Source organism: Hypomesus nipponensis, chromosome 18 (genome assembly GCF_054491055.1).
Source record: "Hypomesus nipponensis isolate SF chromosome 18, ASM5449105v1, whole genome shotgun sequence".
Taxonomy (NCBI): domain Eukaryota; kingdom Metazoa; phylum Chordata; class Actinopteri; order Osmeriformes; family Osmeridae; genus Hypomesus; species Hypomesus nipponensis.
The window spans coordinates 12929588-12957373 of record NC_140378.1 but is presented as its reverse complement, the minus strand read 5'-3'; the positions used below and the strand labels follow the sequence as shown (position 1 = coordinate 12957373).

At 43.7% G+C, this 27786-nt stretch overlaps 1 protein-coding gene and 1 long non-coding RNA gene across 7 annotated transcripts; one reads left to right on the top strand and one right to left on the bottom strand.

Annotated features, from left to right (window-relative positions):
* Window positions 1–244: 244 nt before the first annotated feature.
* On the bottom strand, window positions 245–27697 carry LOC146252204 (poly(rC)-binding protein 4-like). Of its 6 annotated transcripts, none has more exons than XM_084680381.1 (14): window positions 27351–27697; window positions 16496–16789; window positions 16190–16213; window positions 14296–14328; window positions 12526–12642; window positions 10259–10390; window positions 9523–9651; window positions 8189–8263; window positions 7222–7293; window positions 5448–5489; window positions 5226–5301; window positions 4518–4567; window positions 1531–1700; window positions 245–1221 (listed from the first exon to the last, which is right to left on the bottom strand). In XM_084680381.1, exons 2-14 carry the CDS (start codon window positions 16601–16603, stop codon window positions 876–878), a joined length of 1374 nt encoding a protein of 457 aa, XP_084536507.1. In that variant the 5' UTR covers window positions 16604–16789; window positions 27351–27697; the 3' UTR covers window positions 245–875. The 6 variants fall into 6 exon arrangements, with proteins under 6 accessions (XP_084536507.1, XP_084536505.1, XP_084536506.1 ...); XM_084680379.1 differs by having other exon boundaries at window positions 5214–5301; window positions 27351–27695; XM_084680380.1 differs by having other exon boundaries at window positions 5214–5301; window positions 16496–16786; window positions 27351–27695.
* Window positions 19469–21283, top strand: LOC146252205 (uncharacterized). Its single transcript, XR_014732026.1, has 3 exons — window positions 19469–19587; window positions 19853–20045; window positions 21268–21283. It is a non-coding gene; the product is annotated as an uncharacterized LOC146252205 (long non-coding RNA).
* Window positions 27698–27786: the final 89 nt, after the last annotated feature.

Sequence of the window (27786 nt, the reverse complement as noted above, 5' to 3'; positions counted from 1 at the left end):
TTTGGGATTGCATCATTTGTCATAGTTTTTTGGGGGTTTTTTTAAGGCACGTGTTTTAAAAACATATTACATACTGTGTTTTGTCATTAGCTTGACATTGATTTGTTCTCTGGAGGTTGGGTTGGAATCTGTGTCACAGTTCTGCAGGTGCTGCTGTGGGTTAGTACATGTCTCTGTTCCTCAACCCCTACAGTACCTAGGGAGAGTGCAAATGTATAATTATGGAGACAAATGTCTTTAGATATTTCAGGAAACAAAGACTTTTAATAAACAAAACAATACAAATAAATAAAATAAAACAATTTACACATTTCAAATGAAATCCAACAAAACAAACAGAACAGTACAATACAGTACCAAAGCACAACAAAATTATTAAAATACACTATTTCCTCAAACATTTACAAATGTTCTTAAAAACTCCAAGAAGCAAACAGACATTGTAAAAAAGCATCATACCGTAGCATATCCGTCATCTGAGTATAATTTATAAACGTATTGTATGATAGATACTTTGAGCCGATCTCTAACTCAAGATGCACGCTTGTAAACCAATCTTTGCACGCGTATGTCTCAGGTGAGAATCCAGCCCTTCATCAGTGATAGAACAGTGACAACGTGACGGCTCATACTGCAGCGGTCCACAAATTCATGGGAAACTCACAAATCATCTATATATGTGAAGAACTTATATTAATCGCCATTGTCCAAATGTTCTCTTGGTCTCTTTGTGGTGCTTCATGAAACAGGTAGAGGTCAAGAGAAACTCTGGCAGAGGGTATGGCTACATCAGGCGTGTGGAAGAAAACAACATAGCTGTCCTTCATGTCGCCCTCCAGGCGAGTGGAGAGGCTGAGGCTACGCAGACGGTAGCATCAGTAGGGAGCAAACTTCTGTCTCTCTGGCTTCTTGATGCAGTTGGCTGAGGAGATTTTGGTGGTGTATGCTGCCAGCGTGGCATGGGATGGGGCAGCGGTGACTGCTACAGCAGGGGCTGGGCCGGACAGAGTCAGGAAGGGGACAGACTTCATCCCCAGCAGGCCGGAGAGGGGCAGTGCGCCGTAGGGTGTGCCCAGGACCTGGGTGGGGGTCAAAGCGCCCATAGCCGCCAGGGTGGGGGCTGGGGAGGAGGCGGGAGAGACTGGCTGGGTGAAGGCCATGTTGAGGTCAACCGGGGCAGCCATAGAGGCCGCTTGGGCTGTGGACTTGGCCGTCTCTAAACTGTGGGAACAGAAAAGTGTCAGAAGTGAAGTAGAAAGAGAGGGGACCTGAAGCGGGGGCAGTGGTTACAACAGAATGCCACCCCGAACAAACAGGCGGCTTTGATGTAGAGCAGATGTTTGACCAGAATTAAAAGTTGTGGCTTTAACGGTTCCCTCTGGGCCACTTAGCTACAACACAGGAACACTGTTTTGACCTTTTATCACCTATCACCATGCCATTTTACCTCTGACCTTGTTAAAACTATTCAATCTACCCAGACTATGACCATCTCATTGATTGAACATACTCACGAGACACTGGCCTTACCAGGAAGTGATGAGATACTGGGCTAGGTTAATGCTGATTGGAGTGCCAGTGATGGTGACGTGTCTGTCACTTGTTCCATCCAGCTGACTGCCAATCTTGATCTGAGCCCCAGACACCTGCCGGATCTCATTGATCTTGGTGCCCTGACGGCCGATGATGGAGCCTATCAGCTGGAGGAGAGACAACGAGGGATACGGTAGGTTGGCGAATGGACGGATGGACAGGTGTATAGATGCATAGGAACATAGAATATTGTGTTTTATTTAACATCAAATCAGGACTTTACAATTATCCTTGGCATTAAACTGACGGTCAAAAGACTGAAATAGTGATTATCAAAAACATTTGTACTGGGGAGAATTGCAGAAATGTTTGATGAGAATGTGCTTCATACGATACGATACGATTAACTTTATTGTCCCGCTCAGGGAAATTTGTCTTTGTCTGTGGTGCGTCATCATAAATGCCTTTCATGGCCTGTGTTAGTACTGTATGTGAATTGCAGACCTAGCCTGACCATCTATCATGCATGTCAAATACACTATTTTCCAAACTCTTCCTTAATTGAAACTCTCCTTGGCCTGGTGAAAGAGACGAGAGAGGGAACATTTGCCTCTCATTAATCTGAGTAGCTAAAAGGTTATTGATTTCCCCCAGTCGTGGCGACTTCCCAAACAAATCACTTCCCAAACACAATCCAGCCAGATGAATCTTCCCTCTAATAGAAAGCGTAATGGAAAAATAATTCAAAACACGATATACCATTCAGATGGCTTGCATAGTGCTGACATTAGTTTAGAAGATGTACACATTTGTTTTCTGCATTATCATCGTGGTTCTGTTTTCATTGGCTCAGCATGCAGGCCTGCCTATTGGAGAACAATGGGGTACTTAGCAGGCTGAAGCCCAGGTGATCCTCCCAGGCCCAGGATCAGTGAGCCAGGAGCCAGGTCTGCCAGGGGACAGGGGGGCAGGGGGGCAGGGCACACATAGAGGGGGCAGATACCAGGGCAGATATATGGAGGGAGAGCTTGACAGTGACGGAGTACCTCTTGTATGTGTGCGTTTTAGCAGCTTAACATTGGCTGACGCATCAGTGGACACACATGCGTGGGCACACATTTTGGCACCTGCATGGGCGCACACACACACACACATACACACACACACACACACACACACACACACTGTTCTTGCTCCTGTCCTTTTCCTTCACAATCACATTCCTTTCCTGGGAAGTCAGCGGCCTGTTCCACCCTTTCTAATTTGTCACACGGCGACCTGGTTGGTCTGCCTAGCTATTATTGGCTCTGCAGATTATTCCAACACTAGGCTGAGAGCAAAGCTGGGCTGAAGAGCACCTCAGGAGTACAATGGCCACCACAGACCTGAGATCAAAGTTAATGTCATTTCCCTGTGGGGAGAGAGTCGCTGCACTGGCCTCTGGCCTTTCACATCAGCTGTCTATGGATGCCAGCCGTCAACGATTACTTTTAATCATCAAAACCACTGGACTGCTTCACACTGTAGGAAGAACAATGCGCTTCAATAGGTGACAGTGTAAGCACCCACTTGTCACGGACAGGCGCCTGGCATGGGCGGAGAGGTCTATTCCATGTTGTGTGACGTAAATACTCGTCAGTGATTTTGGAGATGCAGCAGATTCACCTGGCCCTGATTACTGGTACTAAGCAGCAAGCGATGCACATATGCTTGGCCTGGGCTTATGCTTTAACTGGCCCACATATTGTAGGATTTACTGCTGAACCAGCCATTTAAAAGGACACAGGAAGAGGAATGGTGTAGTGGGATTGTCACCATTTTTCTTCCGGCTAAATCTTGCCTGTGCAGATGTACAGTATAGTGCTGACTGTGGGTAAGCAACTCTTGAATACCTCCTCTCTACTCTCTCTGTATTGTTAGTCTACTGGAGCTGTGAGAGTAGAGAGCCTGATTCCTGCACCGGTGCGATGACTGTGGTCTGGCTATGCCTCTGTGTGTGTGTGTGTGTGTGTGTGTGTGTGAAGGGGGGCTCCATGGCTGTAAGTCTCTGGAACAATGGCTGGAGCTTAGTTTGCAGCTGTCCTTGTCATGTACAGCAGTGAACAGTGCCATTCCTCTGAGAGGCTGGTGGCTTTGGTATGCAGGGAGTCTGAAGCAAAACACACCCCTCATTTCACAGACGTTAACCTACAACTATGTCTTGTTGAGTATCTCTACGTGTGCATGTCTTCTACAAAACAGAAGAGTCTGTCCTTGGTTTTCTAAATGTCCTCTTTGTTTCAGATACCTAGTCTGAGTTAAAGTTCGAAAAGCTTTCGAAGAAGAAATGTCTGTGTATCACAGCACTACCTTGTGGATCACAGTCTACAGTCAGGTTCTCCATTAGATTGAGAAGGAATGTGATGGATTGAGAGCAGATTCTCAATCTAAAGCTCCCAGATCAGGGCCCCTAGCAGCAGTGCTAGATCATTGGAAGATGAATTTGGGCTGTTTTCTTGTAGCATCAGAGCATCTCAGCATCACAGTCTTAGCTCTCAGACTGAGGAGGCTGGGTGAGAGTGAGATCTTTGTCTATTTTTTATTGGCTGTTTTGACAGCAGAGAGCTTCTAAGTAGGTCAGGGAACATGAGAGGATTTACTGGCTTCTCAAGGGAGTCACTCGGAGACAATGCAACTGGAATCCAGACAATAACACCTGGGAATCCATATCAGCTCAAAATTCTTCCGACCTTGGGTTAGGCAGGGGTTAGGATGACTCAAATAATTAGTTTGTTGCAAATACATTTCTCCTTTCAAGTTATACAATATGCTGTATCCACAGTGCTGTGTTAGAAGTCATGAGCATCCAGCATGTTGCTCTATAATGTCTGGTGTCACTCATTTCAAGTGTACAATTTTCATCTGCTCTTGATTGTTTGATCAAATAGTTTTGTCTGATAAACTGGTGGAAATAGAACACCCAATATCTTATATTAGTTTCTTACATCATTTGGAATGAGGAGCTCTTGAGAAGTCTGGGCATTTGCATCTATCCCTAATGAGAGAGGAAGAGATATGGAGAAAGAGAAACAGAAGAAGATAAAGAGAGAGAAAGATATTTAGAGTCAGAGAACAAATAATTTCATCACACATATTCAATCTTTTTCTTTGGTTATCAGGTCAAGCAAATAATCTTTGACATGCTATACAGGAAATCTCTTCAATGTAAAATAACCAGATTTAGTAAAGCTAATTTCAATTTTAATGGACTGATGTTTAACACACCACCATTATTTTTTTTGTTCTCCTGGTTCCCTGAATCTGAACACACATCATTTCACATAATAGCTTTATTTGGACTGGATGATATGGAGAACATTTGTATGAGAAAACTGTAGGGAGCTTACTCTCACAGACACAAGCACATAACAGCTCCACAAATGATGTGGACCTCCTCATTGACTACTACAGACAGTCATGCCAGAAGAACCACAAACACAGTGGTTCGTCTCCACATATCCCATTTCTCCTTTCGACTATTCCAACAAACTAACACAAATGTAATATCCCTGTCCGTAAATCATCATAGTTATTATAGTACACAGAGAATAAGCGGTAACCTTCCCAATGGCCTATTCTTTCAAGTGAATGTATAAAAATATAAATGCCTGTTGGCTATGACCATGACCATGGCTACTCACACTCACACATACCCGGTAGGCCAGTGGAGGATGGCTGGGCCAGAGGATTCATGTTCTGCTGCATCGACAGCTGATGAAGCTTGGCCAACTGTCCATGGAGAGAGGATGTTGTTTATGTTACCAACAGGAATATTATGGCACTTGAAATGAGCATTGTTCAAGTGGCATGCCTTGTGTGCCATTGTGACTATAGTTCATGTAAATAAGTATTAAACACTAGGTGAAACATCTTACCTCTGAATGGGGAATGCCATATTGGTTTTGTACAGTGTAAGCCTGTAAGGAAGAAGGTCGCTTCAATTACTTTAAAACAGTACAATATCAACATCGTCCATCTGTGTGTTTGTCTTAAACACAATTTTTCAGCAAAAGCAAAATGCTTCTGTGGATCTAAAGGGTTCTGGATATTCAGCAGCTACTTCACAGAACGCCACATTGAGCAAGCTTTAACGTGGGTGTTTTCCAGCACAGATCGGACATCAGCAGGAGACTTCTGTTTTCACAGCAGGGGTCTCTTTAACAAAACTCTGCACTCTTTAACGTGTCACCTGAAATATCTTCAAGCCTCCCTCCCTCCCTCCCTCCCTCCCTCCCTCCCTCCCTCCCTCCCTCCCTCCCTCCCTCCCTCCCTCCCTCCCTCCCTCCCTCCCTCCCTCCCTCCCTCCCTCCCTCCCTTCCTCCCTCCCTCCCTCCCTCCCTCCCTCCCTCCCTCCCTCCCTCCCTCCCTCCCTCCCTCCCTCCCTCCCTCCCTCCCTCCCTCCCTCCCTCCCTCCCACACACAAACACTTCAAGCCTCGTCACATCCATATCCAATCTTTCTTTATAATTCTCTCTTTCTATCCATCTGCTACTGTATATCCACCATCTATCTATCTTTCTTGCCCCCCCCCTCCCTCCCCTCATTAGCAATGTTTGGGCAGTCTCCTCCTAACAGTTACATGCCAGACAGCACTTAGCTAAACTCAATTCTGACTGCCGCCAGCAGTCTGGCCAGCGTCACCAGGTCATAGCATGGCTATCAGCTGGGTAGGATTGCAAGCTGATCCCAGTAAGGTATCCATAAGCATAAAACAAAAACCTGGAAGACACATAATTCACTATTGGGTGGGCCTGCAGTAATTTTTATACCAGAGACCAAAATGTACAGCAAGATAATCAATAACCTTTAAATTGTTGTATCTGGTCCTGGTGGTTGTGATTACTGTAAATTGACTTGCTTGTATTTCTTCAATCTAAACAGTGGAACAATGTCAAGTATTCCTCCATGAGCTATATGTATTAGTGTTTTCATACAGTGTTTTTATAGTAGCGTAAAGTGTGAACTGAGGGAGGGCTAACTTGACGTTGATGTGTAGTAGTGGATGGTGTTATCTTGTGTCTGCCGGAGATATCCATGATGACTACTAGAACAATGGGCACAGCTTATTACTTCAGCTGTTGTTTTTGTACGTCCCATCCCAGTGATTGACTGTGTAATTGTCGACATGCCACAACACTATCCTCACCCCCAAAGCTATAAAAAGCTCACTCCCCTACACCTACTATACCGTGCCCTTAGTGTTCCCCTGTGGCCACATTTGCTTTATGTTGGCTTCTGTAATCTTCCAAAAGAGTTGCGTAGATTGGTAACACATTATCTTAAGTGTTCACGTGAACCATGCAACTACATAATAATAGCTGTAGTAACAGTGTAAGCATGTTGTGGTCATAGAGGATATGTTTTAAATTACATGGGCACACAGTTTGACTGTACAGGTTGACACACAGGAGATCTCAATCACTGCTCTCAACAGGTAAATAAAAACAAACAAGTAACTTCAGCTGCCATTTTGATGTATACAGTAGATTCCCCCTTGGGAATGCGCCTTATCTCTACAGTGTAACTGCAACCTAGTTAATGAAGATCCTGCTATCTACTGTGGGAGATGACGTCATCCAATCAGACTTTTCATGATGCACTGTCTTGGCAACATCAAAGTGGTGGTGACATTTCCTCTGTCCAGCTCACCTGTTGGAGGTCCAGACCCCCCTGACTGACAGAGTACAAGGGCTGGGGGGCAAAGTCAGCTGCTTCAAACACCTGAATATGAGAGAAAACAAAGAAAGAGCTGTCACAACTCAATCCCAACATAAATAATATGGAAACACTTTCTGGACATAGCAATTTAATCAAGCATGAATACCAAGATCAAATGGTTGATTAAACCAAAATCATACCATTTGAAACAGGATGCTAACCAAAAATATATTGTACTTTATTTCTAAACGTTTTTGGTTTAAAAAAATCCATTCCTCTTAATTCAGAAATAACCATTCCAGTTTCTTTCCTGCTGGTGTACTGACTATTAAAGATCAAATGTGGTCCGAGAGGTCCTTGAAGCTGCATGTCTAATTCTCTCAAACACACTTAACAGGCTTAGAGTATGAGTCACCGCCAGTGGGCTTCCAATTCCACTTCATTTCTCTCCTCCGACAAATTGCACAAACATCCTTCTCACAACATAACATTCATTAAAGCCCTTCATCTTCCCTGGACCATAGCCTCATCCTAGACTTTAATTTGATAGCTTATTATAAGTACTATCACAGCACAATACCTCATCATAAATTGGCAGCTAGTGTCAGACAGTGCTGTGCTGAGGTAGCAGGCAGTGACACCAAACAGCCCCTGCTGGACACAGTTCAGACTAGGTCTCGACCCACAGGCTAATCGGGTGTCTTACTCCATAGACAGCTTGATATCTCGCTCACCCAGAAGCCCTTCCATATCCCAGCCCTACTTTCCTTCAAGTGTCTTATCTTCCCACTGTGGGTAGCCACAAGCTACTGCTACGAACTTGTACCTCCAATCAAGTAGTGGCCCAAGTGTCTCACTGACCACCTGGACCGCATCTCCCAGTGGAGGTTGATATGGTCTATATAGTGTGCTTAGATGACTTTGACAGGATTATGGAGGTTACATTTCTCCTGCTCACCTGATTCCCAGAGATGAGTAGTGCCCCAGGGGAGGGGTTGGGCCGGTAGGGGATAGTGGCACCCTTCGGGGGAGACTGAGGAGTCAAAAATAGGACAAGGGGTCTGGGATTGTGAGATATATTTTTATCAACACAAATGGAACAGGAGAGCAGGTTGATAGAGAAAGTCAAGTTACGGTACAATACCTTCTCCTAATGTCACGTAAGTTCAACAGTAATTGGGCAAGAGTGAAACAAGTGGAGCATATTGAGTTGAACTATTAGGCAGATAAAAATAAACAACAATGATCTTTTTTATGAGTTGATGTTAGTCATCCATTGAACCATTTAACCATTACACTGGGAATTCAATCTTTATGGTTGGCAGGACACATCAGCACTTGTTCTCCTTGGATATGTCACATCCACAGAAATATGAACCTCACTGGCACAGGAGCAAGAGCAATGTCACAATGACACTGGAAGCTTCTTGTTCAAATGTAAATAGGTGAAACAATGCACACAGGAAGTTGTATAATGTATTGAGTGGATGCAGTGTTGTTTTTTAGTTTCTGAATGTGGAGCATCTTTTCTGTGAGAGCAGTCACAGCAGATTCTTTGTATAACTTTGCATAATTTATGTCCCGGAGCCAAAAGCAAGGCCCCGCTGGTGGAGAATCCTAATGAAACTTGTAAGCCTTTGAAGAAAGCCCTAGAAAACTGGATCAAACTAGCAATTAGGCAGTCAGGTCCAGCTGCAATGCAAAAACAAAAAAGGATCTGTGAAGCACACATACATGTGGAGACAAAAAGTGCTTGAGGTGGTTTTCCCTTTTTCCATTCCTGTTACTCAAGAGAGCTGCTGTATAAAGATGGACACACTTTGCAGCAGGTCAGTTTATTTTCGATTAAGAGTTTGAAGTTCTTTCCAACAACGGAAAACTTTTGTCATGGTGTTCTCCTGATTGACACCAAGCAAGCAGTTCCAACACTGTGTGGATAGACGAGGATCAAGACAGCACCTTAAAGAGAGACAGCTAGCTCACACTTAGTGGAGGGTAATATTATATTCAGGAAAGTGCTATAATGTACTCTTATCTGTATCCTAGCCAGAACTGGACATCAATCCAATTTGAACTCTCAACAGTCTTTGAGAGAGACAGGCAGGAGAGAGAGACAGGCAGGAGAGAGAGAGAGAGAGACAGGCAGGAGAGAGAGACAGGCAGGAGAGAGAGACAGGCAGGAGAGAGAGAGACAGGCAGGAGAGAGAGACAGGCAGAAGAGAGAGACAGGCAGGAGGGAGAGACAGGTAGGAGATAGAGACAGGCAGGAGAGAGAGACAGGCAGAGCTTTACCTCAAGGATTACTGTGCAGATGAGTTTGACACACTGGATTACCGAGTCCTGACTTCCTGATATCGTCACCCCTCTCTCAGTTGAGTTGGGCAGCAAATCCCCTGCCACCTGTATCTGTGCTCCGGTGCTCTGCCAGTGACAAGGGTTTAGAGAAGGATTAGTCTGATTTTGGAGATATGACAGAGCATGATAACAATGACATGGTCCCATGATCTCTGGTTTGTGTTGACCTTAAAATTGAGATTGATCAATTGTGTTGAGTTTGTGGTAAATTTAGCTAAATCCTATAGAAGGTGGTCTCAGACAGATAAGAAGATGTAAAAGGAGACAAGCAGTAGAAGATTCCCTGATGGTTCAGTGTGTATGTAGACGCATTGCACATGATAGGTGATCTAACACTGTAACACTGGGCAACAAATGAAACACGTTGTCGTCGGCAGAACAGATCAGACCAGAGCACACTTCTACTCCAGCCATCTGAAGGACATCCTTTCTCATCTCCGGAATTTTGTATGTTTTTCCTTTTCTAAAGGTAGAACTAAAAAGTGGACAGTGACACTAATGTGATAGTCAGTCTAGGATGGTAAGGGTATACTGTGCGCCAGGTTGACCAAGCTTGGATGCATGCTTCTGCCATAAACAAGGTCCCATACTCAGTACAATGGTACAGTGGGGGAAGTTGTACTGTGTGTAGATGGTACTTGGTCTAATGGAGATGCTCGGTTGATGTGCTTACCTCTCGGATCTCCTTGATCTTGGTCCCTCCCTTGCCAATGAGAGAGCCACACTGGCTGGCAGGAATGACCAGGCGCAGGGTGACCGGGGGCTTGGAGCTGATAGTGCCATTGGCTACCAGAGTGGTCAGGTCCTGCAGAAAGAAAATAAAAACGGATCCATGAACCCACAGTAAACGACTTGGCGGAAATAGGGCCCTTGAGTGGTCACAACGGGTAAAGCCAAAAAGCCAAGACTTTATTTCGACGGGCTCTCCTGTTTTCATTCAATTGACCAGGTAGTAAACACCCTTCTCCTCCCCCTGGGAGGGATTGCGATGTTAATTGATGAACAGTCAGGCTCAGTTAGCCTTTGAAATGTAAATGATCCTGCTCACTGTCTCTCAGCCCATCAGCGCGCATCCCAACACCTTGGGTTGAAAACTAGTGTGTGCCTCTCCCACCCTGCTCCTCAGCAAAATGGAAATCATACTGCATGGTTTTCAAACAGAATGTGTTAGGAGGCGAGCCGTAAGAATCATTTCACATACTTTAGAGAGGGGCCCCCAGGGGATTTGTCTTGTGAGGGAAAAAAAACATTTACTTCTCCAACAGTTCTGTAGTTTAAGTTTAAAAGCCCCATATTTTGATGTGGCTATGACGCTGCCTTTCTCCACAGTGTCTATATTTAGGGAGGTGGATCAGGCTGGTGGGGTCTCGTCTCATGATATGAGCAGCACGTAGCTCGTCAGTAGGATCACAGAGCTCTGGGCGTCACATCCGAGATTTGATCTAAAAATATGCACCATATCTTAACAACTGTGAACGTCCCACTCCTACCCCAGCCCCATCTTCACACAGAGACACTCTCCAAGCAAACTGGCGGAAATCAGACCGTGGGTTACACAAGCAGCAGTGACACAAAAGAAAGAGCCTCGTTTAATCCCCAATGTATGCTGTGGGTAGGACGATAAAACATCAATAGAGAATGACTAAGTGCCCTAAATGATGCGATCTACCTTCCTGGGAGCAACAAGTCAAGTACATGATACTCCTGAGCCAGGAACACCAGGTCTTTGAGATTGAAATAACACCAGAGTCTTATCTCTGACTGTGCTCTGTAGATAGCTGCGGTTCAGCCATGCTATTGAATAATAGGCTAATTCTTTATCAAGTGAGGGATGATAAGTGATGGATTCTGATAACCAGATAGCCTCAGTGTCTCCGTCAGTGAGTAAGGACTACACAAAGTCTGTCAATTACCCAATCATGTTTTCCCTCTCTCCTTGCTGTTAATTAAGATGTCAGACACATACCGTTCTGGCATGATGGGAGTGCCGCGCTGTAGGTCAGCCAACCTGTTGCCATGACAACTCGGAGTTTCAGCTGAAGGTAGGGTTGGCAAGAGGTGAGAGCCTAAGATCTTTAATGAATGCTGCTCCGTGCTCCCAGCCAGGCGCGTGTGTACTGACAGCTATAGAACTGAGTGGGGAGTGTCTGCTTGCGAGCTGCAGTCTGCTCTCAGTGCATGTCTTATTGAGCTATATGAACACATTCACTGGTGGATAGGAAGGTCATTATAAAATGGGATGGTTTTAGGCATGATGCATACCTGTTCACTGCATCTCATCAGTCAACCTAGGTTATCGCTCGCACAAAATTCCTCTGGTTACGTTAACATATTTTCATCTGCTGTTTTTTCAAGTGTGCAGGAGGAAGGATGCTAAATGACATATTGTTTGTAACATACATGAAGCCACTCAAGCCACCTAAATGCCTAGCAGAATATAGCAATAACAATATATTGTACAGCAAGCCCACAGTGTATAGCAGAAAGGACAAATGGATGCATCAGTGTGTCAATGTTCTCCCTGCAATATCCAAAATGAGAGCCAGAATGACCCTACACGGAACGCTCTGACACACCATCACATGACTCAGTGGGGGTAAGACCACTAGCAGGAGAATTGACCAATCACAGCTTGTTCCCTACCAAGTCCAATCTGGCCCAGGAGCTCAAGTAGTGACAAGGGAACAATCATGAAGATTGGTTGGAAAGGGCTATCTCTTAATGATGTTCTTGGGAAATGTCCTTTTCTGCATGGCTGTCATTGCAGTAACTAAATCTCTGTCCTTTACCCCCTACCTCCGAATGTTTCATCTCAAAGAGGTTGCTGTCTCTTACACTATGCCATGGTTCTAAGTTACAATCTCCAGTGTTACAACAACAACATATTCCATATCTACAATGGGCAGTTGTTTGATGTGATTGTTATATTGAGTAAGTTACCTCCTCCAGTTTGTACGTGATCATTGTGAAGGCCCTGAAGACACAGTCTGTGGAGCCGGTGATGGTGATGATCCTCTCTGGACAGGAGCCCTCAGAAATGTTCACCCGGGCACTGCTCTGTGGAGGGAAACACACAAGTCACAAGGTCAAAGTCACCTCTAACACCTGGTCCTGGGTCAGGCAGGTATTCATCCCCTGTTGGTTTGGTTCTGGGTAGAATGTGTGAGGGGGTGGAGTACTATGACTCTAGATATGGGCTTGTAGATGAAAATGCTTCATCTCAGATAGACTAGATCATCCACAACGTTTCACATGCAGATGACAGAGACATCATATCTGTAACTGTCCCTCCTTGCTCAATGCCGTATTGTTGCACAATGTGTTGCACACATCCTTTATGTCTCTACAGAGCCCCCGGAGTCACATGAGGAGAAGCAGGCCAATCCTCTGACCTCCCTGATCTTCCCTGTGGTCATGGCACTGAGTCATGCTCCCTCCATGACTACACAGCCACATGCCTGGAGAGGAACCAACACAGGACTGACTGACTCATGGACTGACAGACTAGTTGGGAGCGTGGCTGGGTGACCATCATGGGTGACTGGTTTAGTGGGTGATTTATTGTAGGTCTCTGCGGGGTCACCCACTCACAGTTGTACTATCTCTCTGTTTATCCTTCTGCTTCATAAAGCACTAACATAACCGCTGTGCTCCAGGAGACACAGGGGGAGAGAATGGACCATAACAATGGCAAGCTAATTACTTTTTTATACAAAGAGTTAATGAAGCTCAACTACTCCCTTGAGGTTTATGAGCGACAAATACAGTTATAGGAAAGACACAGGATGGAGAGAGAAAGGGACACATATTGAGAGATTGTGTGTGTGTGGATGTGTGTGTGTGTGTGTTTGTGTGCAAGAGAGAGAGACAGATACAGAGAGACAGAGATGGTTGAGGCAATGACATGAAAAAGTACAGAAAAACAAGACCAATTGAAAGAGAAGAAGTCACTGTTTCCCAATAGGTAGGTCAGACTGTTAGCCTGACGTTGTCATACTCATAATTCTAGTCAGAATATGAGTCTGATAACTCTCCGTTGGGCTGTGACTATGGGGCGTGTTTCAACCAAACTCGTAAAACAAATGCCTCTTCGCTCAATTGGATAGACCTACAACCAATCAGAGCAACACAATATGTTGTTTGTTGAAAACGAATTCAACCCAAGCGCTCTTTCGTGACGTTGTTGATTACGTTGTTGTTGATCATCTGTCCATCATCATATAAAGCCCGCCCTGGCAATTTCATTGGTCTGCCCAGATCCTGGTTTTATATAGTTTGTCCCCAATACAGCCCCTCCAGACCCAACTTCCTGACCAAATGTTTTTGTGGGCGGGGCCAAGTTGGGCTGGCAGCCAGGCTATCAGACTGTACCTGTTCTGTATGCTATTCAGACTGCCAGCTTCCAAACATCCTGGCTGAAGAGGAGTCGAAGCTTTAATATTTATAGCACTTTCTACCCAGCACTTTTACCAATATAAGAGTGTGTCTCCATTTAATTACATTATCTGAGCTCATAAGATGCACTGGACGAAAGCACAAAGGACAAATAAACCTATGCTGACAAAACATAGAACTGACTGCATCCTAGCCACATGTGGCTATACATTCACACACACTGCATTGTGACGTGACACAACACACTCTGCATGCATTGATATGATCATGTCTGTTGGCATGATGGGAGCTGGACATCAGAAGCAGATAACGTACCTCCTCTCGTATTCTCTTCACCGTCTCGCCTTTCTGAAGAAGAGAAGAGGAGGGAGAGCTTTGATGAGGCCTGCGTGCTTGTGCTTTGTTTGAAGGATTTTGCCCTTAACATTGTCCTTCAATCCAGAATCATGGCATCTTTCACTTCAAAATACATTCAATTGGACCAGCCCCCCCCCCCCCCCCAATTATAAAAAAAATTATGTTCATAATCAGATAAGAACATTTAAAATGTATCCATTTACTGTACAGTTTAACCCAGCTCTACAGACTATCCCTTTCCACCATTTACTGTATCGCACTTCAACCTCTCATCTGTCCTTGTGCCTGTATCCGTGAGACGTGGCTCATGTGTGTACGTTTGTATGCATGCATTTACGTCTGTGTGTGTGGACAGCTCCCAGTCAGGATGAAGTCACACCTCTGTGTCATCCTCTGCCAGGTTTAGATTGCCTCTCCATCTGTCACTCTCCTCTTGGCTCATACCTATCATCTTCCTCACAATCATTCCAATTCACACCTTCACACATGACAACTACTAGCACTGAGTAATCCTGCTGTCTGGTGGACCATGTTACTATGTTTTTTTTTATATTAGCAGCAATGCAATTATGAACTAACTGCAGTTTTGGATAAGAGTGAACACTGGTTTGGGCTGTTCTTGTTTTGGTGAGGATGTGAGATGTGGCTGGAGTGGGAGATAAAGAGAGAGGGAGGGAGAGGAGAAAATTGGAAAATGAAGACAGGCCAGAGTGAGAGATGGTGAGAAAAGGAGCAAGATATAGAGAGATGGGCATCTGAGGAGAGAGGAAGAGATGGGAAGAAAGAGGGAGGTGAGGTGGGGAGAGACAGGAAGAGATGAGAAGAGAGAGGGAGGTGAGGTAGGGAGAGACAGGAAGAGATGGGAAGAGAGAGGGAGGTGAGGTGGGGAGAGACAGGAAGAGATGGGAAGAGAGAGGGAGGTGAGGTGGGGAGCGACAGGAAGAGATGAGATGAGAGAGGGAGGTGAGGTGATGAAAGAGACAGGAAGAGATGAGACTGAAACGACATGAAAGGGGGGAGGGGGAGAAAAAAGAGAGAGAGATGGGGAAAAGCTGGAGTGAAAGATGAGTAAATAGAGGGAGAAATGAGGAGAGAAAGAGGGAGAATGGAAGTGAGAGAGGAGGAGAGGGAGAGACGTGGAGGGGAAGCGTTATTAAGAAGACTGTTGTAGATCAACTGCCTGGTTACAGGTCTGTCTCTGCCAAGCGTATACCACATTCAGCATCTTTCTCTCTTTCGCTCTCCTTCTTTTATCTTGCCGTCTATCTTGTATCTCTAACACAACTGTATATCTTTGGTCCTCACTTTCACTCTTTTTCACTTCCACTTCAGGTTTCCCATTTCCAACTTAAAGCCCCTTGTGTCCCACCTTGTTTTTTGTTTATCCCTCTCCGCTCCCCCTTTCCTCCTCTGCTTGGGTTTTGTTAGATGTGGCAAGTCTAATGGGAGCTAGTGAGTGTGTAGAGAGCAGCCCACCTTCTCCTAACAGACATAAAACTGCTCACAGGGAGCCAACAGTAATATGCCTTTGGAGCAGAGTTTCAGCCGGAGCTTTGCAGTCAAAGCACTAATGTTGCTGTGTGATGGATTACTGTACTGCATTAGGGAATGTGGACGGTCTTAGGAGGTTTGGTTTTAGCCAATTACATTGAGGATGGGGAAATATGGAACACAAACAGTTTGTCAGGCGTTTGGTATAGATTTCACAACAGAGCAGAAAGACTTGGTGTAGGATGATAAATCCACATAGACATATTATGCATCCATTCAAAAGGCAAGCTTAGGGACTGTGTGTTTAGAAGGGATTATACTTCTGTATTTTTGTGAAGTAACTGTAGAAAATAATTCTTACCTTTCCAATGATGCTGCCAACCTCCTACAATTAGATAATTGAGTTACATTTATTTGAGAAAATACACATTTGCAAATAGAAAAAATAAAAACTTTAGAATCTATATTATTGTATTTGACAGCTCTGCTTTCTTGTCATTTATGTGAGTTAAAACCAATATTACACATTTAACCAAAACAGTTCCAGGTTAAACAAGACCAGGTTAAATACAACAGTAATTGATCAAAAAAACCTGGGTAGTAAACTGTAAACTTTAGCTTTGTCATTCACTCACAAACAGTTAAATAATTTCTGACTGTACGCTACCTTGCCGTGCATGAGCAGTCGGAGTGTGAGGGTGACGCCCAAGCCCCCGTCCCCAAAGTCCTGCTCACAGTTCATAGTGATGTGGGAGTGGCACGCAGGGAGACGCATGAACGAGGCTCATCCGCTGGTCGAGCTCTCAGACGAAGGCCAGCTTTCTCTCTCTCTCTCTCTTTCTCTCTTTCTCTCTTTCTTTCTTTCTTTCTTTCTTTCTTTCTCTCTCTCTCTCTCTCTCTCTCTCTCTCTCTCTCACACACACACACACACTCTCTCTCACCCTGACCTGTCAATGCACTGCTGATACAAAAAACAATAAACATTTCAATTCAATTAAAATATTAAAAGCATATATAGGTTGAAAAATTATAACAATATGGAACACATGGTTGTATTTAAAGAAAAGCAATATGCAGATGAACAAATCATTATTAACATTCTTAGCACAGATGTCTGTGTTTAAAGAAATTATTATTACTAGAATGACATATGGTTTCTAGAATATCACAGAAAATATCACACCCCAATGGCAAGTACTTTCTCAAAGCATATTTATTCTATTTCACTATTCAAAATCCTGGATATGAATTCAGTGCATCACAATTCAATAATAAATTATGTGTCATTATTCAGCAATCTTCACAACGCCTCCATTCAAAGTCTTCTGCACTGCCATGTCTACAAAGCCAGTGTGAGCTGCCTTGATTATGAATACAGTATGCAGATGGCTATCTCTAAGGCCTGCATTATGAGATGATGGAGGTGGGATTTGAGGACAGCGTCAAGCTTAGACGAGTTTGCAATATCCTGGAGGCTGTTTCCTTCTTTGCCTATAATGTGCACATTACAATCATATCTCTTCATCTGCTGATAATGGGGCAGCACGCACACATCAATCTATGGTTATTTAAAATCGATGAACATTCATTGGAGAGTCATGAAGAGGAAGACTGTGTGTGTTCTCCATATTGACTCAAGCAGCGGGGGCTGTCGTGCTGCTCCCGGCTAGGTGGCGGACAGGGAAATGGGCTTCTAACTGACAGCGGGTGGGTATCAGTGAGTAAGAGACTGGCCCTTAATTAACTGACAACCCTTCATTGAGAGAGACCTGCTGTGAGCCCAAAACATCATGTCACTGAATATGACTACAAGATGAAGGAAGATTGAGGCACTTCAGTTTGCACTGCAAAATTACATTTGAAAACTGTTTTCAAAAGTATACATTATTCTTTGTTGATCTTAACCAGCCTTGTAGCTTTGTGCCCAGATTACAAACAGACACACGAGAAGTGTGTACACTGCTCCGCAAATGACACTGCACCACAGGGTCTGGAAGCATGTCAGTTCTTGTGACACATGGTGATTTATTTGTGAGCCACCTTGGTGCTCGGCAGACAAGGCAAACACAGGTTATAATTAGCTTCTGGAAATATTTACGTTTCCTCTTGATTTACTGTTCCTCAGTGTTGTCAGTCTGGACAGGGGAAGTACACCACAGACAGGTCAACACAGCTGGTGTCCGATCAGAAGAAGATAGTATGTGAAAATACTACAACACTATGTTGTAACTTGTTGGTACTGTAGAAAAGATAATGTTTTAAAATGTACCCATTTATATAAATCTAAAGTTAAAGGTTTGCAGTGAATAAAGCTTTCCTTAAAGTTGATGGAATTTGCCTTCAAAGTATATTGCAATTGTACCTTCTCACACTAATATTAATCCTTGCATGCAGCTTGACGTTTTTCCCCACTTATTATAATAGCAGCAAAATTATTTTACTTTTTGTCGCCACTTTCAAGACATTTATAGCCCTGAAGCTGACTCTACAGTCCTTGTTGGTAGATTATGTTCTGCACTTGTCCCCTGAAGCATGGCTCATGTATCCTCTACTCCCCGACTGGTCAAGGCCACTTGTTTTAATATGAATGCCTGGCGCTTGTCAGCCAAGAGCATTCCACCTGGCCCACAATACCACAGCAGCATGCCAGCCCACTGCTGCAGTCGCCAGGGCTCTGAGCTAGGATACATGATTCAGCTCCTACATACAGCAGGTGCTCTTTAATTCACTGTCTATCCTCTCCATAGATTGCATAAACCATGCTGGGGAGCAATGGGGATGTGCATTTTTATAGTCGGTTTTTTTGTGGGTTGTTAAGGCTGTGTGAGGAGATCATGTTTAATCAGAGTGAGTGTGATGTCTGACGAGGTGTTATTCCTGAGAGAACCCTTCCAGGCAGGTTTATTGCCTTCACTCAACTCACAAGGCAGGGCTGCTCGATCAGTTTATTTATTTACTGTAAAAAGGCCTGTTTAAATCTATCACCACGTCATTCTGTGGATATCAGACTACAGCTTGGGATCTGGCTGGCTAACCTTACAGTATCCCTGTCAGTGACCATGTCAAAGTCATGCAATGCTGGTCTGTCATCATAGTTGGAAAGCAAAGGATGCGTGGAAGAGACTATAAACAACTTTATCTGTTCTTAAAGAGACAACACTGTCAATTGTTTTACATCTCCAATCTTACTAGTTTGCAAGACCGTTTTACCAACTAAATAAATATACATGCTGTATATATAAAGATTTTTTGGTTTTGTTCCATGTTCCAAGTGTGCTAGATGATGCATCAGAACGTATCTGATTATGAAGGCGCACATTTACGTAACTCATGCGCTAACTTCGTTATGTTCAGCCAGTCCCTGTAGGGCACGGCTAAAATGTTAGCGCTTTATTGCATTAGGAGTTAATGGCTGGAAGGATCATTATGTGCTGCTCTGTGGGCTGATAACAAGGCTTGTGCTCTGCGTCTGTGAGGGGGCGGTGTGTGCCTCTGAACTACTCATTCCCAGAATCCCAAGCACTGACGTTCCAGAGTGAACAGAGCTCCTCTGTTCTGAATTAGACAAGGGGACTCAGGACCAGGGAATTAGTACGTTAGCTTGCAGACTACAGCCTAAGGCTAAGGCTATGGTGGCGAGAGTGCAGCTTCAGGATGAAAAGAGAGAGGCAGCGGGCTTGTCCAAGTGTCTCTTTCGCTCTAACTTCTCACTACTCTGCTCCTGAGGCCCTCACGAATGTGCTTATGTTGATCACTTGAGTATGTAGTAAGTGTTCAGAGAAAACAATACATTATTCCTTTACAGAGTAGGCAAGATAAACCGCTGTCTCCTGATGTAGTCCATAGATGTTATAACAAACAACGTCAAGTCTTGTTCTGTGAAAAGTTGCCAAATTTCACAAAGATAGCAGAAGTATTTCTTCCTCCTTTCTTGGATCACACATCAAAGATGTCACAGATAAAAGCAACTCTCAAGCATCCCTCAACAGGCCCTAACAATTGTTTTCTCTCTCTGCGTTTGCAGGAGCCTCCAGTGAGACTGCTGCGAGATGAAAAGGAAGTTGCATGACCCACTTGCCTACAGAAGTGGACACCTGTTCCGAGACAAGGATGTCGCTAAAACAACGATCCAAACAGCAGGCTTGACGGCCTCGGGCCTGGCTTAGGGGAGCAGGGGCCGCGGAACGAGGACATAGCTCATCACCATGGTGACAGAGGTACACAGGGTTCCCCTTGCATACTGTACATGGGGAGGGTTAGGCGTGTTAGGTGTCCGCTCCATAAACACAGAGAGGGAAAGAGGATAGGGTGTCCCCCGCAGACGAATGCAGAAGGGTGTCAATTTGTGTACACGCGCACTGTTAGGGCAAGGGTGCAAGCAATATCACACACACGCACGTACACGCACACGGACACACGGCAGCTGGGGAAGGAGTCTATATCACAGACTAGAGAGGGGGGCCCTAAAAACACACTAGGTGCTCTTTGATCTCTACAGTCCACAGTAGTGGCGCACCAAGCATTCAGATATAGAATGGACGTGTCTTGATACTTGATATCATAATCAATCAATCAACAGTCATGACTGTATTAGGGAGATGTCCCTCCATCATCTGTCCATTAGTCTAAATCAGAAAGCATATACTATGCATTAGAGAGGGAAAAGCAGAGTGTCCAACACACTTTTCTGTTCAACAGACAAGAGTGGTCTGACAGACACTTAGGTTTTAATGGTACCACCCTTCCACTCCCGACTCTAATGAGGTCTGCAGGGAGCGCAGCCTCCATTTTCACTCTGCCTCCACATCCTCCACACCCTTCAGAAGGTTGGTATTTGAGCTTAGACCTGTGTGAGAGTGGAGAGCTTAATTATACCAGAGGTTAAATAACAATACAGTAGTACTGTATAGTATATTCGAGAGCAACTTCCACACCAGGTTGACACTAGGGACAGTTTTTATTTCAGGTAGATTTTTGGGGAGTCTTTTCCATGCTCAAATTGTATTGACTGAGGACATGGAATGCATGGATGTATGGAATGTAGAGATGTATGGAATTCTACATATTCTACAATGTATAGAGGTTTATATGTATGGATGTCTACATACAATACAGGGCCATAAGGGTCAAGTTCTACAGCTGCTGTGTTAGCACAAGGCTCCTAATCTTAGCAAATCTAAAATGTGCTGAAGATTTCTGCTCAAAGAAAAGAATAGCTGGAATAAATGAAAAATGGTATGTGCCATTAAGCCCAGACTTAAATCTTCTTGCCAATGTGTAAAGCTGAACAGTAGTGATGTCAAGTTGACCAGTTTGTTATTAGGCAGTAATAGGCCGGTAACATTTTAAACTTTGGAAAAAAAGATATGAAAGACATTTGGTTACACTCAATAAAAAGATTCCTTGAACATTCTTTGAACATCCACTTTGCCTCTGCAGAAAGAAGAGAGTGGGAGAGGAGGAAGAAGGAGGGGGTAATAGAAAATGGGAGGTTGAGGGTCTGTGAAATGGAAAAGGCTTGAAATTAAAGAGCATTGTTTTATCTCCCAGCGTGCCTGTCTTAGCTCTGTCAAATCTAATGGGAGGGGTCAGACCTGAACACACAAGGGGCACCCTTCCCTATCACAGTCTGCTTTCATCTGGGGTTAGTCTTAACCCTGGCTCGCGCCACTACATGCTGTCTGTCAAACACCGGTTCAACCCCCCAGAGAAGGTGACTAAAGCCCTGGCTGTCTGCCGCTACTGGAGCCAGTTTGCTGCCGCAGAAAGGATTCCACCAGCCCTGTCTTGCCTGCACATAGACACCAGAGATTGTTATTTCTGACTAAAACTGTGCAGTTGTAATTCACACCCCTGCAGGGAAATTATATTTTTGATATTTGGGGGTTTTCTTCAAAAGTATTAGTTCTGTAGTCTTCCTTTGATTTGATCAATTTTACTCTAATAAATCCAAATCCATATATTTTGTTTTGTTCAGTCATATAATAATTAAGCTACAATATAATTCTCCTGTCTCTATATAGAGGAATTCTGTTGGGCATGGCAACTCAGAGAGGGGTAAATTATTCTCTGCTCATTAGAGCACCATCACCATGGTAGTTAAGAAAGGATTATTTAGGTATTTATGTGTGTTAGTGATGTGTACGATGAAATAGTTGACAACTGACATTGGGAAACTTCCATTACAAAGATTACTTACTATCTCAATATCAGTCTGATGCATCTAATCGCCTTATAAACTGTAACCCAAATATCTGATCATTTTCTTGCAAATACACTTATGAAATGTACGCACTGACATATGCACTCATATATTTTACTACCTCATTATAGAGCCCTAGTCCCTCTCATTATGTCTGGCAGGAACAATAGGAGAGAAACATCCGAATAATGATCCCTACAGCCAGCCAACGTTTCATTGCTGTCAATCGCCGGGTCCCTGGTGGCTGCTGGTTCCAGACACACAGTGACACAGTGTCTGAGCCACTATTTATGCTGGCTTTGGTCACTGGTGTGGGGACAGCAGTACCAGTGCAGATATATACATGACTGAAGTCATCTAGCTTGCAACTCTCTGCTCTCATTTGAACAGGAAGCAAAAACCTTTTCGAAAATAACTTCTTACTGTAAATTAGACAAATTCCAAATGGTCTCACAGTTGTGTGGGCATCGGCTGTATTTATAAAGGATATCCTTCTGTGCTTCGCTATCAGGAACTGAAGGCTAAATTGGTTAGGGTCATTTGCCATGCCTCTACTTACAATGGCACTCTTTCTATTATTAGAGAGCTCACGTTAGCACCATATATCATTCTGAATACTTTTTTTGGCATGGTTCTGAATACAATTTGGCAGGGTATTAACTCCAGCTTTCATCCCAGCCCTCTTCCAGGATGAAGGTCACCCTCTCTATCTGCCTGCACAACGTCTATGCTCTCTTCATCTGCTCTTTCATCCCTCCCTTCCTCCTATCCTACCATCCTAAGATCCTCCACCCCAGAGCATGAGTCAGAGAATCTGACACCTCTCACCGGAGAGCAATGGAGGGAAGAGAGAGAGAGAGAGAGAGAGAGAGAGAGAGAGAGAGAGAGAGAGAGAGAGAGAGAGAGAGAGAGAGAGATAGAGAGAGAGAGAGAGAGAGAGAGAGAGAGAGAGAGAGAGGGAGGGAGAGGGAGGGAGGGAGAGGGAGGGAGAGGGAGAGAGAGAGAAGCAGAGAGTGAAGAAGAGAGAGAAGAAGAGAGAGAGGGGATTAGGGATCAATAGCTCGGAGGAAAGTCAACTTGAGATGGTACTGGAAGGCTTTGCTTACTAGACAAAAAATACCCCACATCAAATGATTGTCTTGGAAAAGTTATTCTATTTCAGTCATAGTGCAGATTGTATATTTTAGTTAAGTGTGTATTGTAATGCTTGTATTGATGCACACTGACACTTTTTCCTTTTTATGGTATATCTTGCAGTTTGTTCACTGAAACTTGATAACAATACAAAAATTCCTTGAAGTTCAACTGAGAATGGCATTTGGCACTGCATATGATACATTCCTTAAGCCTCCCATCACATCCAAGTAACCTTGCATCATATTCATTATGGCATCAGGAACAATCCTCTGCTAAAACACATTTTGCCTCAAATAGCCAAGTGGCTGTTTGATTGGAAGTTGCACGGACACACCAAAAAGTACCATGTTCGGTAGGTTGAAACAAAACTAGATATTACATAAGCCTAAAAACAAACTGAACACAAATCCAAAAATAGTGCCGTCCTTGTTAAATATTTCAGGCACTCAGCAGCTGAAGGGGGAAAAAAGCCTCTCTCCCCTCTGTTTCGCCAAAGCAAAAACAAACACGCGGATGAGACGACGACCAATTGAAAGAGAAACCTCCATTTAGTACGTTGCCTCACACACTGGCTCCTCTGAGCAAAGCCCATTACTGTCACTATGGCAGTCCTCAACAATTGACTTCATGTATTCCACTTACATAGTTCATTTAAGTGCAGGACATGCATGTCCTTACTGTTCATTAAAGCTATTAATTGTTGACCTGTGAAGCCACTCTATGTACTATCTGACTCAAGGGTAGCAAACTGGGCTACATAAATTATCCCTATAAGACTCTCCTTCAGAGAGCCAGACAACAGTGGAGTCATGGGGCCTGCTTGGTCAGGGCGATGAGCTTAACCATTAGACACCAAACACAGTCATGTCTTTTCATGGGGGCCCAGGGAGACTCCCTCAAGCTATGACAGATATTTGGCCTTGAATCTGGGGGAAAATAGAGAGCATGCATCACACAGTGCTCTGGCAGAAGATGCTTTAGCACTCATAACTAAACAATAGGCTCTGAAACTCTGAGTTTACAGAACACTCTTCAAGGCTCAGTGAGTCTGTGGGGAGAACTGTTCACAGATCAATGTGTTGTAAATTGGCAGTAGTTCATACTGTAGTTGGTCTGCAGGGCCGCCACATCTTGTCAAAACATGCCATAAAGGAAGTGTTGCTCTATTTCATCGACTGAACTGTGTGTGGGAGGCAGTAGTCATAGCCTCCAGAGTCTGTACTCATTACACACTGGCAAACACAGGCTAACTGCTTAAATACAGGTTAATTGCTACATGGAATTTGTCTCAAATATTGCTAGTAAATATTAATATGTGTAATAAGAACACCCTGGTGACAACACTTCAATGAATGCATGACTAAACATGACTGAACATGAGCTGGACTTGAGTCCTATGCTTTGTTGACAGAAGGAACATAAAATAGAACATATGTGCATAGAGTATAGAGACTAAACATCACAGTATGTAAGTGTATAACCACAAGTCTGTGTATATAAATCTAACTGAGAACCAGCCTAGAATTACAACATCCGTTTCAAGGGTCCAAATCCTGTAAATGTCTCACCTCAAGTTTTTACCTCCTAATCCGTAACTATGCCCTTTAGTCACCATCAAGTCTGGAAGCATGGACCAATTAAAGAGAGCTACCGCACTGGACAGCCCTCTCTGGGGCTTGATGACTCTGTCCTCATTGACCACATTGCACAGGCTATTTCCTGCAGCAGCAAAATCTCAGTAAATGAGAAGGACTATTGGCAGTTCTCAGATGTTGGGAGCTACATGGGTCAGGCCTGGCTCCAGTTATTTATGAGTCCTCTTAGCCCTCAGTCCTTCCTGATGCACTTGCCGTCTGGATTTCATTATTGAAGAGGCTCTTCCACTTCTTATTAGATCTTTGAATCTTGGAGTGCATTAAGGAATTACATTTGGATGGCAAGTCAGCAATGCCTGATGGTTTCTCTCTCTCTCTTTCTGTCTCTCCCTCCCTGTCTGAGTGTATCTCCCTAAAAAAACATAAAACATATTTTACCCACACATCCATGTGTGCACTTAAAACCACACATGCACAGCCTTTTGATTTTTTATTCTAACTATCCTAACTTATCCAGCCTAGAAAGTAAAGTTACTATCCCATTATCTTCTTTTATTGTTTTTTGCCATGCATTACATAATATGTTCTGTAAGCCAATTTTATTTTTTATACTGGAATTTTGTCAAATGTCTGCTTCAAATTTAGTTCAAATTCCTACTACTTCTTAACAGTATTACAGAAAGTTACATTGTACATAACTGTATCTTATGTATAAGTATCCTGATATGTATCCCTTCCTGCACACAGGCTTTTACTGAGGAGGGGATGGATGGCACGGCAGCCAGATGGAAAACAGGCCTTATCAGAAAAGAGCACACTGTACATGGACATATTCATTAAGCTAGAATAAAATATTCAGGTATATTGCTAGAAATACTTCGCCATATACTTTCCAAATTGATCAGGTGATCCATTTCAGTATGTTATTTATTTGACGGTATTGTCTAGGAGAGCATACATGGGGACCCCATATAGGGACTGAATTTGTGGACTTTATAGGACTGAAAATGTATGGTGCCTTCGGTGCTGTAATTGGTCACGGTCATTGTGTGTGGATGTCTTTGATTAATCTGGTCAGCTTCAACACGATTAAAATCTAATTAAAACATATATTGAATACGCCTTTGATCAGTGCAATCAGGCTACCGTTAACGCGCAGTTTCAATTACCCATGTCCAAGTCAGATCCATGTTTTGTTACTAAAGGCATCGCACCACTTTTACGTGAGCTCCCAGTGAATTTAGAAATTGACAGGCTGGCCTATGTATCCTACCTAGCTCATGGTAAACATTCCCGTTCAACACTCAATGCAATACGTAACGGCAAACAACAGATAGGCCTAAGTGGTAACTAACATACGCAAACATTGGTAAATTTCATACTGACATTGTTATAACCTTCGGATTTTATTGGTCAGTAGGCTACATGCTTTTGTATGCTTTTGCTTTGTTTTGCCGAGAATCGAGAATCTTTTTGGTATGTAGCTATAGCTAAATACCATATAGGCCAATTTGTTATGTTATCTTGCCCCTATTGTATAGTTTATTTTAACCTATTTACAGATCCTGCATAAACACATAATGAACAAAGAGAGAGAGAGAGAGAGAGAGAGAGAGAGAGAGAGAGAGAGAGAGAGAGAGAGAGAGAGAGAGAGAGAGAGAGAGAAAGAGAAAGAGAAAGAGAAAGAGAAAGAGAAAGAGAGAAAGAGAGAGAGAGAGATAGAGAGAGATAGCACTGTTTGTCATTAGTGTGCTAAATGGTCGGCTACCTGGAGTAAAGGGTCGCAATGGTCAAACCAAACAACATGAGAACATTTACGAATTTACAACTCTGCATTTACTACTTGGAGCACTATTCATCTGGGTCAACTCATTACTCTTTCCGTCCAGTCGGAGACTAATGCAATTAGGCACCCTGGTGAATGATGCTCCTGTCAGAGACACGCTGTTCAGCACCTAACAGACGCCCACATCACCGGGCATCATCAGAATGATCTTTGTGCAGCTCTAGAACTCGCCTGGGCAGCTGGGTCATCATTCATTATCATAAAGATGTCCAACAACAACAGGCCAATTGTAACCTCAACACCAGTAAACTACTGCTGTTGTTCTCCGTGGGCATCTGTCGGGGCACTGCCATATGCTATTAGTAGGCTATAGGCAACAAAATAACTTGTTTCGATTTTGCATCAATGGAGACATTTTTACTGGCTATCAATTCTAAAAGTTAAAAATATAAAATGAAACATTATAAAGTCGACTATTACATTCACACAAAAGCAATATGAATAGCACACCAAGGAGAAATGTCTGTAGGCTGAAGTGTATGTGTCTGTCATTTTCTTATAAGGGAAGCCCCATTTCACAGTTTATTCAATAACATAGTATTGATTCCAATAGTATTGATTGGTCTGCTGTGCATTTTAATTTACATAAGCTTTAATTCGGTCTAAAAAAGAACTGCGCCGTTAATTAAAATAGTTCCCAACGGTTAAGAAGCACAAGCCTGCACGGAAGCAATTTCAAGTTAAAGATGCAATTTTCAAGCAAATTGTGTTGGTGTAACATAGCCAACCAACTGTCACTTACCTGGTACCAGCAGGAGTCCCACAATTTCTTTAAAAGAATCCGCATGAATATATTCACTAATGTTTAGATTGTGTATCCACAAGAGTCCACTGCGTTGCAACGTTATTCTCCTCCTTGGGTGTCAGACGGGAAGAATAGGCAGGGGCTATTGCGAGGCGCATGAAGATTGGAGGAGGCTTGATGAGATGTGAGGCTAACAGTTTAAAACGAATGACCGACCACCAGCCCGGTCGGATCACTATGGTTTTCCAAGTCGAGACTATGTCTGTCAAGATAATGCCAGCAGGCTATACCAAACGATCGTTCACTGTCTTGTCCGTTCTGCTGCCCCCCGGTGAGATGTGTCCCCGCGGGACCTCTGCATTTGGGCACATCACATGGATCCTCTAGACCTCTCCTGTCGATTAGCAAATGGAGCATGTGAGATGGTTAACTG

Bases quoted from the DNA above. Each gene is read 5' to 3' on its own strand.
- LOC146252204 (XM_084680379.1), bottom strand. From the start codon at position 16,603: ATGCGTCTCCCTGCGTGCCACTCCCACATCACTATGAACTGTGAGCAG. The intron at 8,264-9,522 runs GTAAAGCTCTGC...TTGACTCCTCAG, and splicing joins TCTGCACAGTAATCCTTGAG to TCTCCCCCGAAGGGTGCCAC. The intron at 4,568-5,213 runs GTGAGTAGCCAT...CTCTCTCATTAG, and splicing joins CCTACCGGGTATGTGTGAGT to GGATAGATGCAAATGCCCAG.